Here is a 13,629-nt window from a genome sequence, read left to right on the forward strand (position 1 = left end):
CTGTTCTTAACAAAAATAAAGAAGAGGGAAGGTTCTTTCTTGATTTAGTTATTATATCCAACTTGAGGCTTGTTTTGACCCTTGTTAAGGACTTAGAATGAGTGGTTTCTATCCCATACCATCAATTAAGCTTTTGTACTTGAAACAGCCTGTTTGCGAAATTAAAGCCTGACGTTAAATCACCTTACAATACAGAGGCTGCATTTCTATGAATCATCAATAGTGCCCTGACAAGTGAGAGAGAAAAAGTCTATTTAAAATTCCTGTTATATAAGGTATAACATTGTGGCTCTGAATAGCATCAACCATATTTCTCCATGTATTTATTTGCCTCAAGCACTCTTTTTTTCCCCCTTTTTCGTATGGCACATTAAGTGTTTTTTTGTTGTACTGTTTCTCTGTAGTTCATATCTGGAATGTGATATGGTCTGATGTTTTGGAACAGGTGAAGAAGTTACAGATCTGAAGAGACAAGCTGTTGAAGAAATGATGGACAGAATTAAAAAGGGAGTTCATCTGAGACCAGTCAACCAGTCAAGCAGGCCTAAAACAAAGGTTTGCAATAAATAGCTGAGCAGTAATATTGGCTAAGTATAGTAATTTACACTGAAAAATAAATCAGGCTTTCTGTAAAACATTCAAAAGAATACATTTGCCTCACCTCATTTGCTTGGCTTGATGGTGAATAAAATGAATTAGAACAGCATATATCTGAAGAACAGAAAAAGAGGTGAAGCCAACAGCAAGTAAATATAGAAGCCTGGGTTCTTTTGGCAGAGAAAGGAACTGAAGCCAAACATCTTGTAAACAAACAGCTAGTGAGAAAAAGCACAGAGAGAATAACTGAATTGGGGAAAGGGGATGATCAAGAAGTTGACTGTATTTAGCAGTATTTCTTCTTTTTATGCAGCATTTAGCACTAATACCTGAATGTGGCTGCTATAAAATATTGCTTACAGGAAAGCTGGGGAGGGGCTTTTAATCAGAAAAGATAATGATAGGACAAGGGGTAATGGTTTTACACAGAGAGGGGAGATTTAGGTTAGATATTAGGAAGAAATTCTTTACTATAAGGGTGGTGAGGAACTGGAATGGGTTGCCCAGGGAGGTTGTTGATGCCCCATCCCTGGAGGTTTTTAAGGCCAGGTTGGATGAGGTTTTGTGCAACCTGATCTAGTGGTGGGGTTCCCTGCTCATGGCAGGGGGGTTGGAACTTGATGATCTTTAAGGTCCCTTCCAACCTTAATGATTCTATGATCTTCCAAAAGCATACTTTTTCTTATGTGTAGGCTGTGATTCACAGTGCTAAGTGCTAAGACTTTCCCCTTCATCTGTATAAGCCAACAGCTTAAATGTCACTCGACTGCCTGGGAGAGGAGAAAGCAGAAGAATGTAATACAGCTGCACACCTGTGCAGCAGACCCTTGTGCCATGTCTGTCTTCAAGTACAAAGTCTGTCATGGTCCATTTCACGTGTTTTTAACATGCATGTGTTGTGCTCATTTACAGCCAGAAGCACCAAAGCCCTCTGAAAGTGCAATGAAAGAATTAAAAGGGATTCTGGTAAGAAAACTTGTAATTTCTATTTCAGGTTTTTCTTCTCATTGAGCTGACAAGCCCTTTTGTGCAAAACAGCTGAGTATTTGAAAGTTTTGTCATAGTCTTTTGGTTTGAAGCTGTAGAGCAGTTTGGGAGTGAGTCCCTCAATTCCACTTTGGACTTTGGTCCAACTGAAAGGTTGGTTTTGGTCTTGCTAAAATAATTTTATTTTGGTGAAAACTAGCCTGTTAACTCTGCTCTGGATTTGTGTGTTTCTGCCACTAGAGGGGATGTTATGGTCTGCACCTGCCATAGATCGTCTGGAAACTTTCCAGGTACTCAAGAGTGGGGATGCTTAAGGAGGGAGAGTCCAGAGTAAATCCCCTGAACTGCATGTGTGGTAGATGTAGGTTTCATATCATCAGCTGCTCTGAACTCCTGCTCTTCCCTGAGGAACCACAGTTCTTGTTAGACATAGTCTAAGTAGAGAAAGAGTTCTTGAGTTTATCTACAGTCATATACTAAATAAATGGTTCTGAATAGCTGTCCCCATACCCATATATGACTAAATAAAACTATTAGGCTTGTGTTTGTTCCTGTTCAGAGCAGTGTACTATTTGCTGTGGGCCTCTCCTTTACTCGTGTATTGCAGTGCTTATTAAACTGCTTGTTTCTTTTGCACAAGTGCTAAAATTGTATCTAACAGTCAGAAGGAGCTGTAGCTCTTGCTCCCTGACTTCTGTGACCCTGAAGCTTTTAAAGCTGAAGTGTAACTTTGGCACATCAGGTGAAATTTTGCCTTTGTAAGGTGAAAACCAGTGAAATTCTGCCCACATCAAAGCAAAATGCTTCACATCCGCTCCACAGAAGGTAAGGCTGATCCTTCTAATCATTTGTGATAGCACCTAAACTGCCCTTATAAAAATAACTTCAGTATTGTGTTGAGTGAAGCAAGACAGTACAGCAAAGAGTGTAGCCACAGCCTGTGCTGTGACCTAAAATTACAAGTGTGGCATCAACGACATGTTAAACTTGCTGTTCTCTAGTCACATGAAAGCAGGGGAAGAAGGGAAGAAATCATCTAGAAAGCTCCCAGACCTTAATGCTGAGCTCTAATTAGAGGGAACACATAGCTAAATGTGGAGGTAACTAGAAAAGGAATAAAATGCAACATGGATATTATGGTTAAAATGGAACTCTGTAAGTATATGCATAGTTTGGTCTGGTGTGCTGTTTGGATCAGTGAGGGTTGGACTCAGTGATCTTGCCGAAGGTCCTTTCGTTTCCTAATAGCTGTTTTACTGCTTTGACTGTATCACTGGCATCAGGGGAGACATGATTATGTGCTTCAGGGGGAGCAGCAAGAAACCTGCAGTCACTGCACTTCTGTATCTAGCTTGTTGCTTTTGAGCCCTTCAGGATATTTGTAGTATAAGACAAACTACATAAAATCCAATTCCAGTCTATTCTTGAGACCCATCATTATGCACAGTCAGACAACAAACACAGGGGTGGGATGTGATGGAGTAAACATTTGTTGTTGCCATGCTAATTATGCATTTCCTGTAGACCTCCATATAATTGTTACAAACAAAACACATTTGTGTTCTGTAAATTGCAGAGTTTGAGTGACTCCCCTGCTCAAGTTGCTTTCGTATGTGTACATTTGTGCAGATTGGGAACATAGTAATTCATCGTGTACCTGCTCACTTACCTTTCAGATAGTTGCCAAAGAAAATGTTTGGGTGGGGAGGTGAACAACCAGAGTTACTTTGCCAGTATCTTGAAAGCAGCACAGCTTTTGCAACTTGTGATGCCATTTCCTTTTGTCGTTTGCTATTTCTGATCAGAAATTAAGAGCTTGTCAACAAAAGATGTTAATAATATGTTATTTTTATGCTCTATGAGTCTGACGCTGAATAAACAGGATTCTTTGGGGGTTCCTAAAGATGGCAAGACTCAGAGAATGAAACAGCACACGAGGTCCCAAATTTTCAGTTGCATTATAAACATTTTGGGGAAATTTTACAATCAAGCGGTTGCTGATCCAGTAACTAACTCTTGTCAGCTAAGAAATGCGTGCAGTATGCATATTAAAATTCCTGTGGGAAACAGCTTTGGGAAATTTCAGGCTTTGATTAAGGCATTCCCCCCCCACTTCTTAGTAGAAGTGCTGCTGTACTTGCAGCTTCACTCATACAAAATACTAACCTTGGCACAAGGCAGCAGTGCCAGGCATTTCTATTTTATATGTATTAAAGAAAACGGTTTCAACATGAGATCTAACTTAAGAGAAACCATGAAGTATGTGGGCATAGGGTGAGGTTTATGGCAGATCAGATTGATTATAGGATATAATAGCATGCTGCAGTTGCAGCTAGTACATACTGACCTCTGCAGATATGTGTCCACACCAGGAGGCAGCAACACAGAAGCATACTAAAATAGAAAGTTTTCTAGAGCCATAAAATCTGGATCTTTGTCTTTTTGCTAATAGAGGTCAGTTGTAAACATTGGGCTGCAGCATCTGCTCTAGCAGATTTTGAAGATGCTTTAAATATGAAGATGGAGGTAATTGGCAGTTCCCTGCAAACATCAGTTTATTCATTAATGATCCAGAGCATCTTTCTTAAGCCTGAGATCCGCCCTGTAATGTGTAGGTAAGTGGGGCTAATCCCTGCTTTGGGAAATCCAAGTACAGGGAGGAGTGGTGAGCCAAGCCTCCGGAGCTCTCTGTTGTACTGAAGCTGTTGCCTCACACGCTGGTCTAGAGCTGCAGTTGCTTTTCTGCAGTGTAAAAGGTTCTCACATGGTGTATATGGGATGTTTGGCAAAGCATGGTATGTCTTCAGAGAGCTTTTTATGCCTGTTTCTTGCTGCAGGAAACACTGAACAAATCCACTAGCTCCCGAAGTCTGAAGTCCCTTGAAACAGACAGTGGTGAAACGGAGCTGGAACGAGTTCTGCGACGCCGGAAAGTGACCACTGACCAGGACAGTGGCAGTAAGTGGCTGGACTTCTCCATAGTCTTCCTCTTCTCCCTGCATTAAGTGACTCTTGAAACTTTACTTTCTCTTCCAGACCATTGCCATTTCAGCTATTACGGAGAACCCTGTTTACTTCTACATTGACTCACTTCCTTGTCACACCTGTTGCTTTTCATCCCTGTTTTCTTCATGAGATGCCTCTGTCAGGATATTCTGTGTGCACAGACAAATATACGTGGGTTCCTCTGTTCTGCCTGGAGCTCAGATGTTGTTACTGGGGTCAATAGTCAAAGCCTACTGTGAAAATACCTTTGAAAATAATGGTAACCAGAGAAATGAGGGTTTAAGACTAATGTTTTGAATTAACATTCTGCGGGGCAAGGCTCTGCAGTTTTTAAGCTATGCTTTACTGTCATCTTCTGTAAGAAACTGTTGATGTTCTGCCTGGTTAGAAACACAGTCAGTGCAAGTCTGAGTCTGTGCCATAGGCTGTGCAGATGGGGGTGGTGTTAATCATAGAGTCATAGAACGGTTTGGGTTGGAAGGGACCTTGAGTATCACCTAGTTCCAAACCCCTGCATGGCAGGGACACCTCTCACTACACCAGGTGTCCCTGTGTGGTCTTAGCTTGGACTTTGTAGATAGACAGCTGGCTGACGACTCATTCATGAGAGCAGGCTTTTTGTTTGACTCTCGCTCTGCCTGCACTTGGGGCTGGGAGAGCCCTGGTGAGTTGTGAAGTGGCAGAGCTGTGTGGGCAACAGGACACAGAAGGCAAAGGGATTGAGGGCACCACTGTGTCAGTACAGCTGTTGCTGTAGGTTAGGGTTAATCTTGGCAGGCTGAGCAGAAGCTGCAAATACAGTATTTTGACACTGCATGCACTCACTGAATGCTGTTTGTTAAAATTCCATTTTGATTTCTGCAGTTAGCTTGAATTCTGCTGTGCTTCTCTCTTGTTTCTAGACCAGTCAATCTATATAACAGAAGAATTAAACTTTCTTTGGGTTTTAGGTCCCACTGGAATCTTGGCCACATCAGAATCAAAATCTCTGCCTGTGCTGGGCTCGGGAGCCAGTGCTGCACAAAGGGCCTTGAACAAGAAAGACCTGGAGACAGAATTCGGTTCCAAAGTACCCGACTCAGGTCCTGTCTCTAACCAGCCTAAGGGTGTCACGGGCTCCAAGCCAACATTACAGTAAGTAGAATATGGATTTCTAAATATACTTTAGTACCTGATCTGTTTAGCTGGTGCATTTTGAAAGTTACATAACATAGATTTGGGTTAGCAGGGTAAATGTACAGTCTGCAGCAGTTTATCAGAGTCCTCAAATAATTTGCAGTCTCACATGAGGTAGGGATTGAATTCTCTGTAGTAAAGCTCTTCCTGTAGGTTCTCTAATGTTCTTTAAAAAGAAGTTCATTGTCTCTGCCAAAAAAAGAAAAAAAAAAAACCACCCACAAACCAAACAAAACTCAGTGATTTCTCAAGGAATGATGAGGTTGAGGTTTTTTTCATATCTGAAGAGAAGATAGTTATATATTCCACTCTTGGATTTTTTTTTTTTTTTTTAAAAAGGTAGTTCTAGCAATTCCTTTCAAAAATAGAATCATATGAGTCATATTAGTCTGTATGTGGGTGTGCAGGGCAGTTTCTGTTGGACCAAAATGGGTGCTAACTAATACTTTTAAATGTTTGGCAATAAAAACTCTGAATTACTGTGAAACCTCAATATTTAGATTCTTAAAAAAAACCCAAAACATCCCAAGACCCCAGTTAGTTCTGCATTTGCACAGATGGGTAGAGGGAGCTTTCAACTCAGCAGACTCAAGAGCCAGGGTGGCAGTTCAGCATCAAAGAGTTAAAACTGCTTCAGAATTATTTATTTCAGACAGATCCCCCAGAGGATTGGTTTGTTTTATAACAATACCAAGCTCCTTTAGAAATTAGTCTGTGCACTTGCTTCAGTTCCCTTGCCAGGTCATTTGTCAGTTTGTCACTTCAAGAAAAGAAAATAGATGAGACAAATCAGATCAGCAGAATATTGTAATCATGGCTAATTAAACCTCTGTTTTCCTGTTCCATCACTTAAAAAATACCACCAGTGCCAATTCTAGCAAGTCTTCACTGCTTAGTTCAAAGGAGTAAGTCATGACAAATGAGCTGCAAGTTCAGTTCACATCTGTCTTTATGCACTGACAGGTACTTCACTCTCCTGCAGGTACTATTGTTTTTTACTTTTGAATGGATAAAGAGCCCAATTTCCCTTTGTGTCTGACAGTTTTATTTAATTCACACCAAGTTTTAAAAGCAGAATGCCTTTTCCAGTCATACGTGCTTTCCCCTTTTGTTTCATATAAGTATCCTTAGAAGAAAGGTGATCTTCATTTTAATTTAATCAGAAAGATGAAGATTTGTTCAGCAGTTAATTTGACATGAATCATGCCACTGCATTTTCTTGAACTGCTACCCTGACAGAACGGTGAGGCTGCTCCTGAAAAGTACTGTGTTTGTAGTTTGTTGATTTCTACAGTTTTGAACCAATAACGTTAACGAGAAAATACAGCAACTCCTACCACCCTTTGTCTACCTTTTATTCCACCAAACGAAGTGGAAATTGCATTTACAAGAAAGGAAATGAAATAATTGCAGGCCCCAAGGTCTTGCAGAACGTGTGGTGAATTGACAGTGAAAAGGATCTTGTGTTAACTGTCACAGTTGTTATGTGTTATAAAAGCATACGTGAGGCTCAATTTATTTCTCAGCTTGCCTATTCAGTGACATCCTAAAAGACACATTTCACTTTAAGTTATCTGTTTAAAGCCTTAAAACAAATGTGGTGGGCCAGATTCCTTAGTGCTGCAGGCCTTCTTTGCACCCAGTCACTGGTAATTGGAAAGGCTCATCGCTGAGGATGGTTTTCCAGCAAGGGAAGGTGCTGGGGCTCTCACACTCCTCTGCCACTGGGTTGGCAGGGAGGAGCAGAAATAGCCTAGATGCTTCGTACCATGTCCAAGGGCAATTACTTCTCTTTTTCTCCTGAGTGCTGTTTGCAGCAGAGGTTAGTCAAAGCAGTCTCCAGACTCCAAGGTGTGTTAACTGTTCTGAAGCAGGGCTCATTTGAAGCAGACATCCGAAGGAAGTTCATTTGTCTAACATGTCTGACAACTTGGCTCTTTAATTAGGCATTTTTCTGGGCTTCCCTGGGTACATCTTTGCTTGTGGTTCTTTTTGGATCAGCAGAACTCTTGTGAAGCAAATCTCCCTGTTGTCCGCATTTGCCATGCTTTGATTTGTGTCCTGGAGTGGTCTTAGTGCATAAACTGAATCCCTGGATTCGTTAGATGAGTGAAACTAAACCAGAAGACATGATCTAGTTTTTAATGCCTGGCCCAGGGCCACATCAGAGCCAGTTCAGTGAATAGCCCCACACACACACCCCTAAGGTGTACGTTTTGAGGACATCACTCTGAAGCACAGGCTGTTCCCTCTGCACATCTGCTCTGATTGCACCACATGACTTCCTAAAATGAAGCATGTTAATTCAACAAATAGTATGCTGCTTTGGCCAGGTACCCAAAATGTGACAAAGGCACAGGGAAGTTTTATTGTGGTCCTCCTCTGTATTCATACCTGAGGCAGCTGTCTCATCATTTGCAATTCCTTGACAAAGGTGTGACCTGCTTCAGCTGTTTGCAGCAGCCAAGCAAACCTTTCACCTTTAATGTACAGCTTCTTATAGAAAACCTTAGTGATCCTTGTGAGATATTTCTCTTTGCTGCACTGTCCATTTACTGGATTTGTTATCTGAAAGAGGAGGTGCTGCTTACAGACACTTAAATGCAAACATCCCTATTTGACATTCTTTATTCACCTTGAGTAAGGTCAAGTCTTTGAAAAATACCCAGTCTTGAAGATCTGTCTGTGAAAAATAAGTAGACAGAAGTTCACCTCATTGAGTAGAATACTGGATTCTTCCCACCCCAAGTCAGGGACAATCTAACCTAAATAGTAACAGGGTAAGGGATTTTCAGGCTTTGGTTGAAGTAGGAGTTGTAATATGGTCACTCCTGTGTTGAAGTGTTACCAAAGCATTGACCTCCAGCTGCATCAGCTGGGCCACTCATATGAGTTGTCAAAGCAGGGATAGTGGAAAAGGGCTGTAGTCAGCAAAAACAGGTTGGTTCTGAAATTTCCCTGTGATCAAACTAAGTGATCACAGGGATCACTTAGGTATCACAGGGATCAAAGAAATTAATTCAGGAGGAAAATTTGGGTTTCAAACCACTAGGTGAGGTGTTCTTTCAGTGCAGAAGATTAATAGAGGAAGGGCCTGAAGCCATTAAGCAGATTATTTGGAATGTGTGAAGCTGCTGAGGTGGTGCTGAGGGGGAAGACATCAATAATATGTGTCCTACAGAGAAATTGAGGCTTTACCTGAGTATTCAGGTAACTTCCTCTGCAAATTTCTTCCCAAATGCTTAACCCAGCGTGAGTGCAATTCTGTAACAATTGCTTTAAAGAGAATAGGTGAGAATTTAGTTCCCTTGGGAGGAGAGTTCCGGTGGCTCCCTGTGGTGTGCAGACACAGAAGGAAAAGGTGTGTCTGGCCCTGCCCCCGGGTTTTTTGTTGTGGTGGTTTTTTTTGTTCCCCAGCACTTTGTAAACATTTTGTTTCTGGGCAACAGAGTTCTCCACTAACAGAGTGAACCACAGAGAGGGTTAGTCTTAATCTGATGATTTTATACAATTAAAGGATTTGTCCTCCTTCTCTTGGCTGTAATCTTAGTACCCCTGAATCATCTACCAGCTCTGCAGGGACCAGCTCAGCCCCAGCCAGCCAGAACTGCTAAGGTTTTCCAGTGCAGCTTGAACCTGGGCAATTTAGTTTGAATAACAAATGAAGAAAACAATGGGACGTTATGGAAGTTTGAGGTGTCCTCAATTTTAAACATTTTTCTTAGGCTGCACTTTTTGTGCTCACTCTCCCAGTGCAGGTAGAAGCTCTCCAAGCGTCTTCATGTAAATGAAATTGCTAATCTTTTTGAGCATTTTCAAAAAAGCACCTAAAAATGGGAACAATTTCCATGCTAAAGTTTGTCTGCAGTTCCACTCTGCTCACTGCAGTGTTGACCACCCATCTACTCAGATTTAGCAGAGGCAATTCCTGAAATGCAGAAGGGTTCTTGCACTTTCTTCATAGATACCTGGTGTTATAGATAGTACTGATACCATCAGAGGAGGGAACCAACAGACTAATTCTCTAGTGTCACTGTTTGTGTTCACTGTAATTGCCTTTTTACAGATACTTCAGTGTGATGGAATTTTTTTGTTCATCAAAGACTTTCAAGACTGGGAATTGGTGTATTGTATATTATTGTTCAGTATTAACCCTTGGTCCTGTGTTATTCCCCTGCATTGTTAAAAAATCTGACATGCTTAATGAGTACATCTGTGGCTTTCATCCTCAATGGAAGATTTTGACTGAGGATAAAAATTGACTTGGCTCTTGTGGTCTGGGCTGCAACAGAGGGGCCACAGTGGCACTCTGCTGGGCTGAGACCCACCTCTCCATACAGGCTGGAAACATGGGCTGGTTAGTCTGAGTCAGAGGTGGGAGAGCAGAGCTGCAAGCCCTCCTTGTGTGGCAGTCTGGAAAAGGACATGGTGATTGGAGTAAGAGCTTTATTTCGCGGGTGATGTTTGCCCTCAGTTATGAGGGTCTTGTAGGAAAATAGGAGTGCTGGGGTCAGGGCGGGTGGTAGTTAGGCAAATAAAGCTATAATCAACGTGTAGGCATGGTTTGGAATGCGTTATAAAGGAGCAACTGGTGGTGACCAACTGTCTTAATGCTTCAAATCTTATCTTTTGGGGAGTCAGGAATAGCACCAGTGGAGTTTTATTTTGGTTTGGAAAGCAATTTTGCTTTGAAGAGCAATGACAGCTGTTTCAGCATCTCTGTGAGGGAGCTTGCTGAAAGATAAAGTGTACTGGTTTGATGCCATGTTAAGTGTTGGCTTCTGTAGCAGAAATTACTTCATTTGTACCAGCTCAGACTCCAGGCACAGTATCTTACGTGGAGTCTCCCATGCTTATACTAGGTACTTGCAAAACCTGTCTTTGCTGGAATAGATTTTGCCAATGTTTTCTAAATATGCTGTAAACCCCATGGATTTTCCTACAGTGTTTTCCTTGAATGGTTTCCTTTAGCCTTCTGCTTTTATGTCATGTTAGGAAACTGCACAGGCCTTTGTCCAATACAATTTTCCATGATATTTACATGAAATTCTTCTTTGTAATGGAAACATATTACAATTATTTCATGAATAGAGCACCGAGCAAGGTTAAATATAATACCAAAGTTTTATAATATTAGCTAGAGGAAACAGAAAATCCAAGTCTCAGCTGACAATCCTATCCTTAGGTTGTCCTTTTCCACTCCTACAGTAAATTATTTACAAAGGGGCAGCAGTTTGAGTTCACGGATGGCCCGTCAGGCATAACCCTGTATTTTTACATCTTGTAAATATATAAATATTGCTTTTGTGACTCTTGTAGCACAAACAGCCCTCAGTCCTGCATGGGACATTGGATGCTTCAGACATTAATCTATAATGCATTAATCATCTAAACTTGGATTTCACAGTACAGATTGTATTTTTAGTCATAAAAACATGCAGACTTTTGAGCAATCATGGCTGAAAGACTGCAATAGAACTAGGCTCTCAATTTCTGGCTTAAGTATATATTTGGACAAATAACAGGAATGCTGATAACAACATAATCTTAATGAAGGAAGAGCTTTGCATAGAGTTAAATGCAAATACCTTGGCTGGACAAATTTGGGATTGTTCAAAACTGTGGCTAAATGTAGCTGCACTAATTGCTTTTCTCAGCTTTCTTTGTAGCAGCAAAACCTGTATGTTTTTGGGTTCTTTTTGAAAGGGAGCAGCAAAATTATCTTTATTCTTGCACTGAAACTTTATTATGCCTGTGTTCTGCTCTTGACAAACTATAGAAAATGAGCTATGAATACCTGATAAATAGGGTTAATAATTTTTTAACAATACCTCAGCTGTACCAGCAGCAGTCAGGCTGGTGTAAAGGATTTGAGGAAGGGAATGCTAGTACAACAAAGTCTGAATAGTAATTCTTATTTTTGTGCCTGAAATGCTGATTTAATCACTGGTTTTCTCCATTAAACTTCTTTATATCGACATCTTTCATTTCTCTGTCCTTTGAAAGGGGTAAATATGATTGCAGTTTTATCCATTTTTGTGGTAAATGAAACAGACTTCCGAGCGTTTGGCTGTGCATCAGTTGTTGGAATGCTGCCATGCACTAATGCAGACTCCCCACTGTGAGCCCAGTGAAGAATTATACTTTGATTCACCAGATTGTATTAAATAGTCCAGCTGTTGGGATTTGAAAGATAGTTACCTCCAAAGTGAAATAAAAATGAACTTGGCATTTATGGCTTTGAACATTTTTATAGTGTTGGGCAATCAGCTTTTCAGAGGTAGCACTTTTAAAAACAACCCTCTTCTGGTTACACTGCTTTAAAAAGTTTAATTTGCAGTAACGTTCAAAATACCTCACCTTGTATTTTCTGGAATGATTGGCAACTTTTGCATAAAATAAGCATTATTTTCCTTATGAAATCACTAGCTTCTGATGATAAGCAAATGAGTCTGAAACTGTATCTATTAGTGCCAATTTCTGCATTCATTAACTTACGCTGAAGTTCCAATGTTAGAGACAATTCTGGTAATTAAAGCTTGAACATGGAATTTCATTTGCTGTATCCAGTGCTTTGGTAGCAACCTGAGCAAATTCTTTCTGAAATGGAAAGTGCAGCAACGGTTGTTTCTGTGATTATTTATTTGTTTTAAGCTGCACAGTTACTCTCTCCCCCTCAGGTGGGAGCCAGTACATTCTCTGCCCCGTGCTCTAATTGTTGAGTGGGGTGACCTGTTTTTTTTCCTTGTCATTTTCTTTAGGACAAAGACTGTCACAAGAAAGGGTGATTTGTAGCAGATGGATCCGCTAGCTGAATTTCTTTCTCTGGCCTCCAGTTGATTCTATTTTTTCATTTCAAGGGTGTTACCTTAGCAGTATGGAAGGTCTTTTCTTAGGAGAGAGCATGAAAAATTAAAAAAAAAAAAGAAAAAAGAAAAAGTATAAAGGAAAGGCTCTGGATGAGCAAACACAGATGCATTTAGCAGCTCTTAGCTTCCTGGGAGCAGAGCCACACACCCACTGGTGCATGTAGGACCCTCCTGCACTGAGATGTTCTGCCCTTGTCCACTGTGGTGGTTGTGGCTGTCTCGGTGTGGACACCTGGATGGTGTGTGCACCAGTGGGTACAGCCCTCCCTCAGGATGGGCTGGGGGCAGCTGTGCCTGCCCTGCGGCAGCACATGGTGGCACACAGGGCTAGGAGGCTCTGGGAAGCAGGTGAAGGAGGTTCAAGCCTGCAGGCTCCTGCCTGCCTGGGATGGTGGCACTGGAGGTACCCCAAAGCCACTTCCTCAGGTTGTGCTTTCCCCAGCTTTGCCTCGCTCTCTGCTTGTGCATTCCAGCTAATCTAAGGATTTGCCTGCATGTTTTCAACACTAGTACAAAGCTTTTGAATATAGACACGTGCTTTCAGTGTTTATTGCATGATGCCAGCCTCGACAAACAACCCTGGTCTCTGACCTTTCTTCCCTCTCTCCCTGCTCCGAGGGCTTTTTCTCTGCAAAGATCCCAGCGAGCAACCAAGCTGTAACCCCGTGTCTGCAGCGCAGAGTGCAGGTCTAACGCCCTCTGGATTTCAGCAAATCCAGCAGGTGAATTCTCAGAAGTCGTTTGCACTTGCTGCCAGTGAGATCTCAAGCAGCCTGTTAGGTCCCGAGCCCCTGCAGAAGATCGGGTTGCACCAACCACCTCTGCCTCCCGCCTGGGGCTGCAGGTGTGCAGGAGAAGCCATCTTCTCCTTCCAGGCTGCAGGAACTGGGAGCATTTTCTCTGGTTACATGTCCAGCTGCTCTGTTTGGACACGAGGAAACCTACATCCAGCTCCGAGATGAGCAGAGAGAAAAATATTTAAGACTTTAAATTG

General features: G+C 41.6%; 1 protein-coding gene across 3 annotated transcripts in view; it reads left to right on the forward strand.

The window, feature by feature from the left end:
• SHTN1 (shootin 1) overlaps window positions 1-13,629 on the forward strand; it is a 61,645-nt gene that overhangs the window by 46,486 nt on the left and 1,530 nt on the right. For all 3 annotated transcript variants that reach the window (XM_051617812.1, XM_051617813.1, XM_051617814.1), the window contains 4 exons: window positions 446-555; window positions 1,510-1,563; window positions 4,422-4,542; window positions 5,541-5,724. In XM_051617812.1, coding sequence (XP_051473772.1) covers window positions 446-555; window positions 1,510-1,563; window positions 4,422-4,542; window positions 5,541-5,724 — 469 coding nt within the window. The remainder of the gene's footprint in view (window positions 1-445; window positions 556-1,509; window positions 1,564-4,421; window positions 4,543-5,540; window positions 5,725-13,629) is intronic.

This window comes from Apus apus, chromosome 4 (assembly GCF_020740795.1).
Source record: "Apus apus isolate bApuApu2 chromosome 4, bApuApu2.pri.cur, whole genome shotgun sequence".
NCBI classification, from domain to species: domain Eukaryota; kingdom Metazoa; phylum Chordata; class Aves; order Apodiformes; family Apodidae; genus Apus; species Apus apus.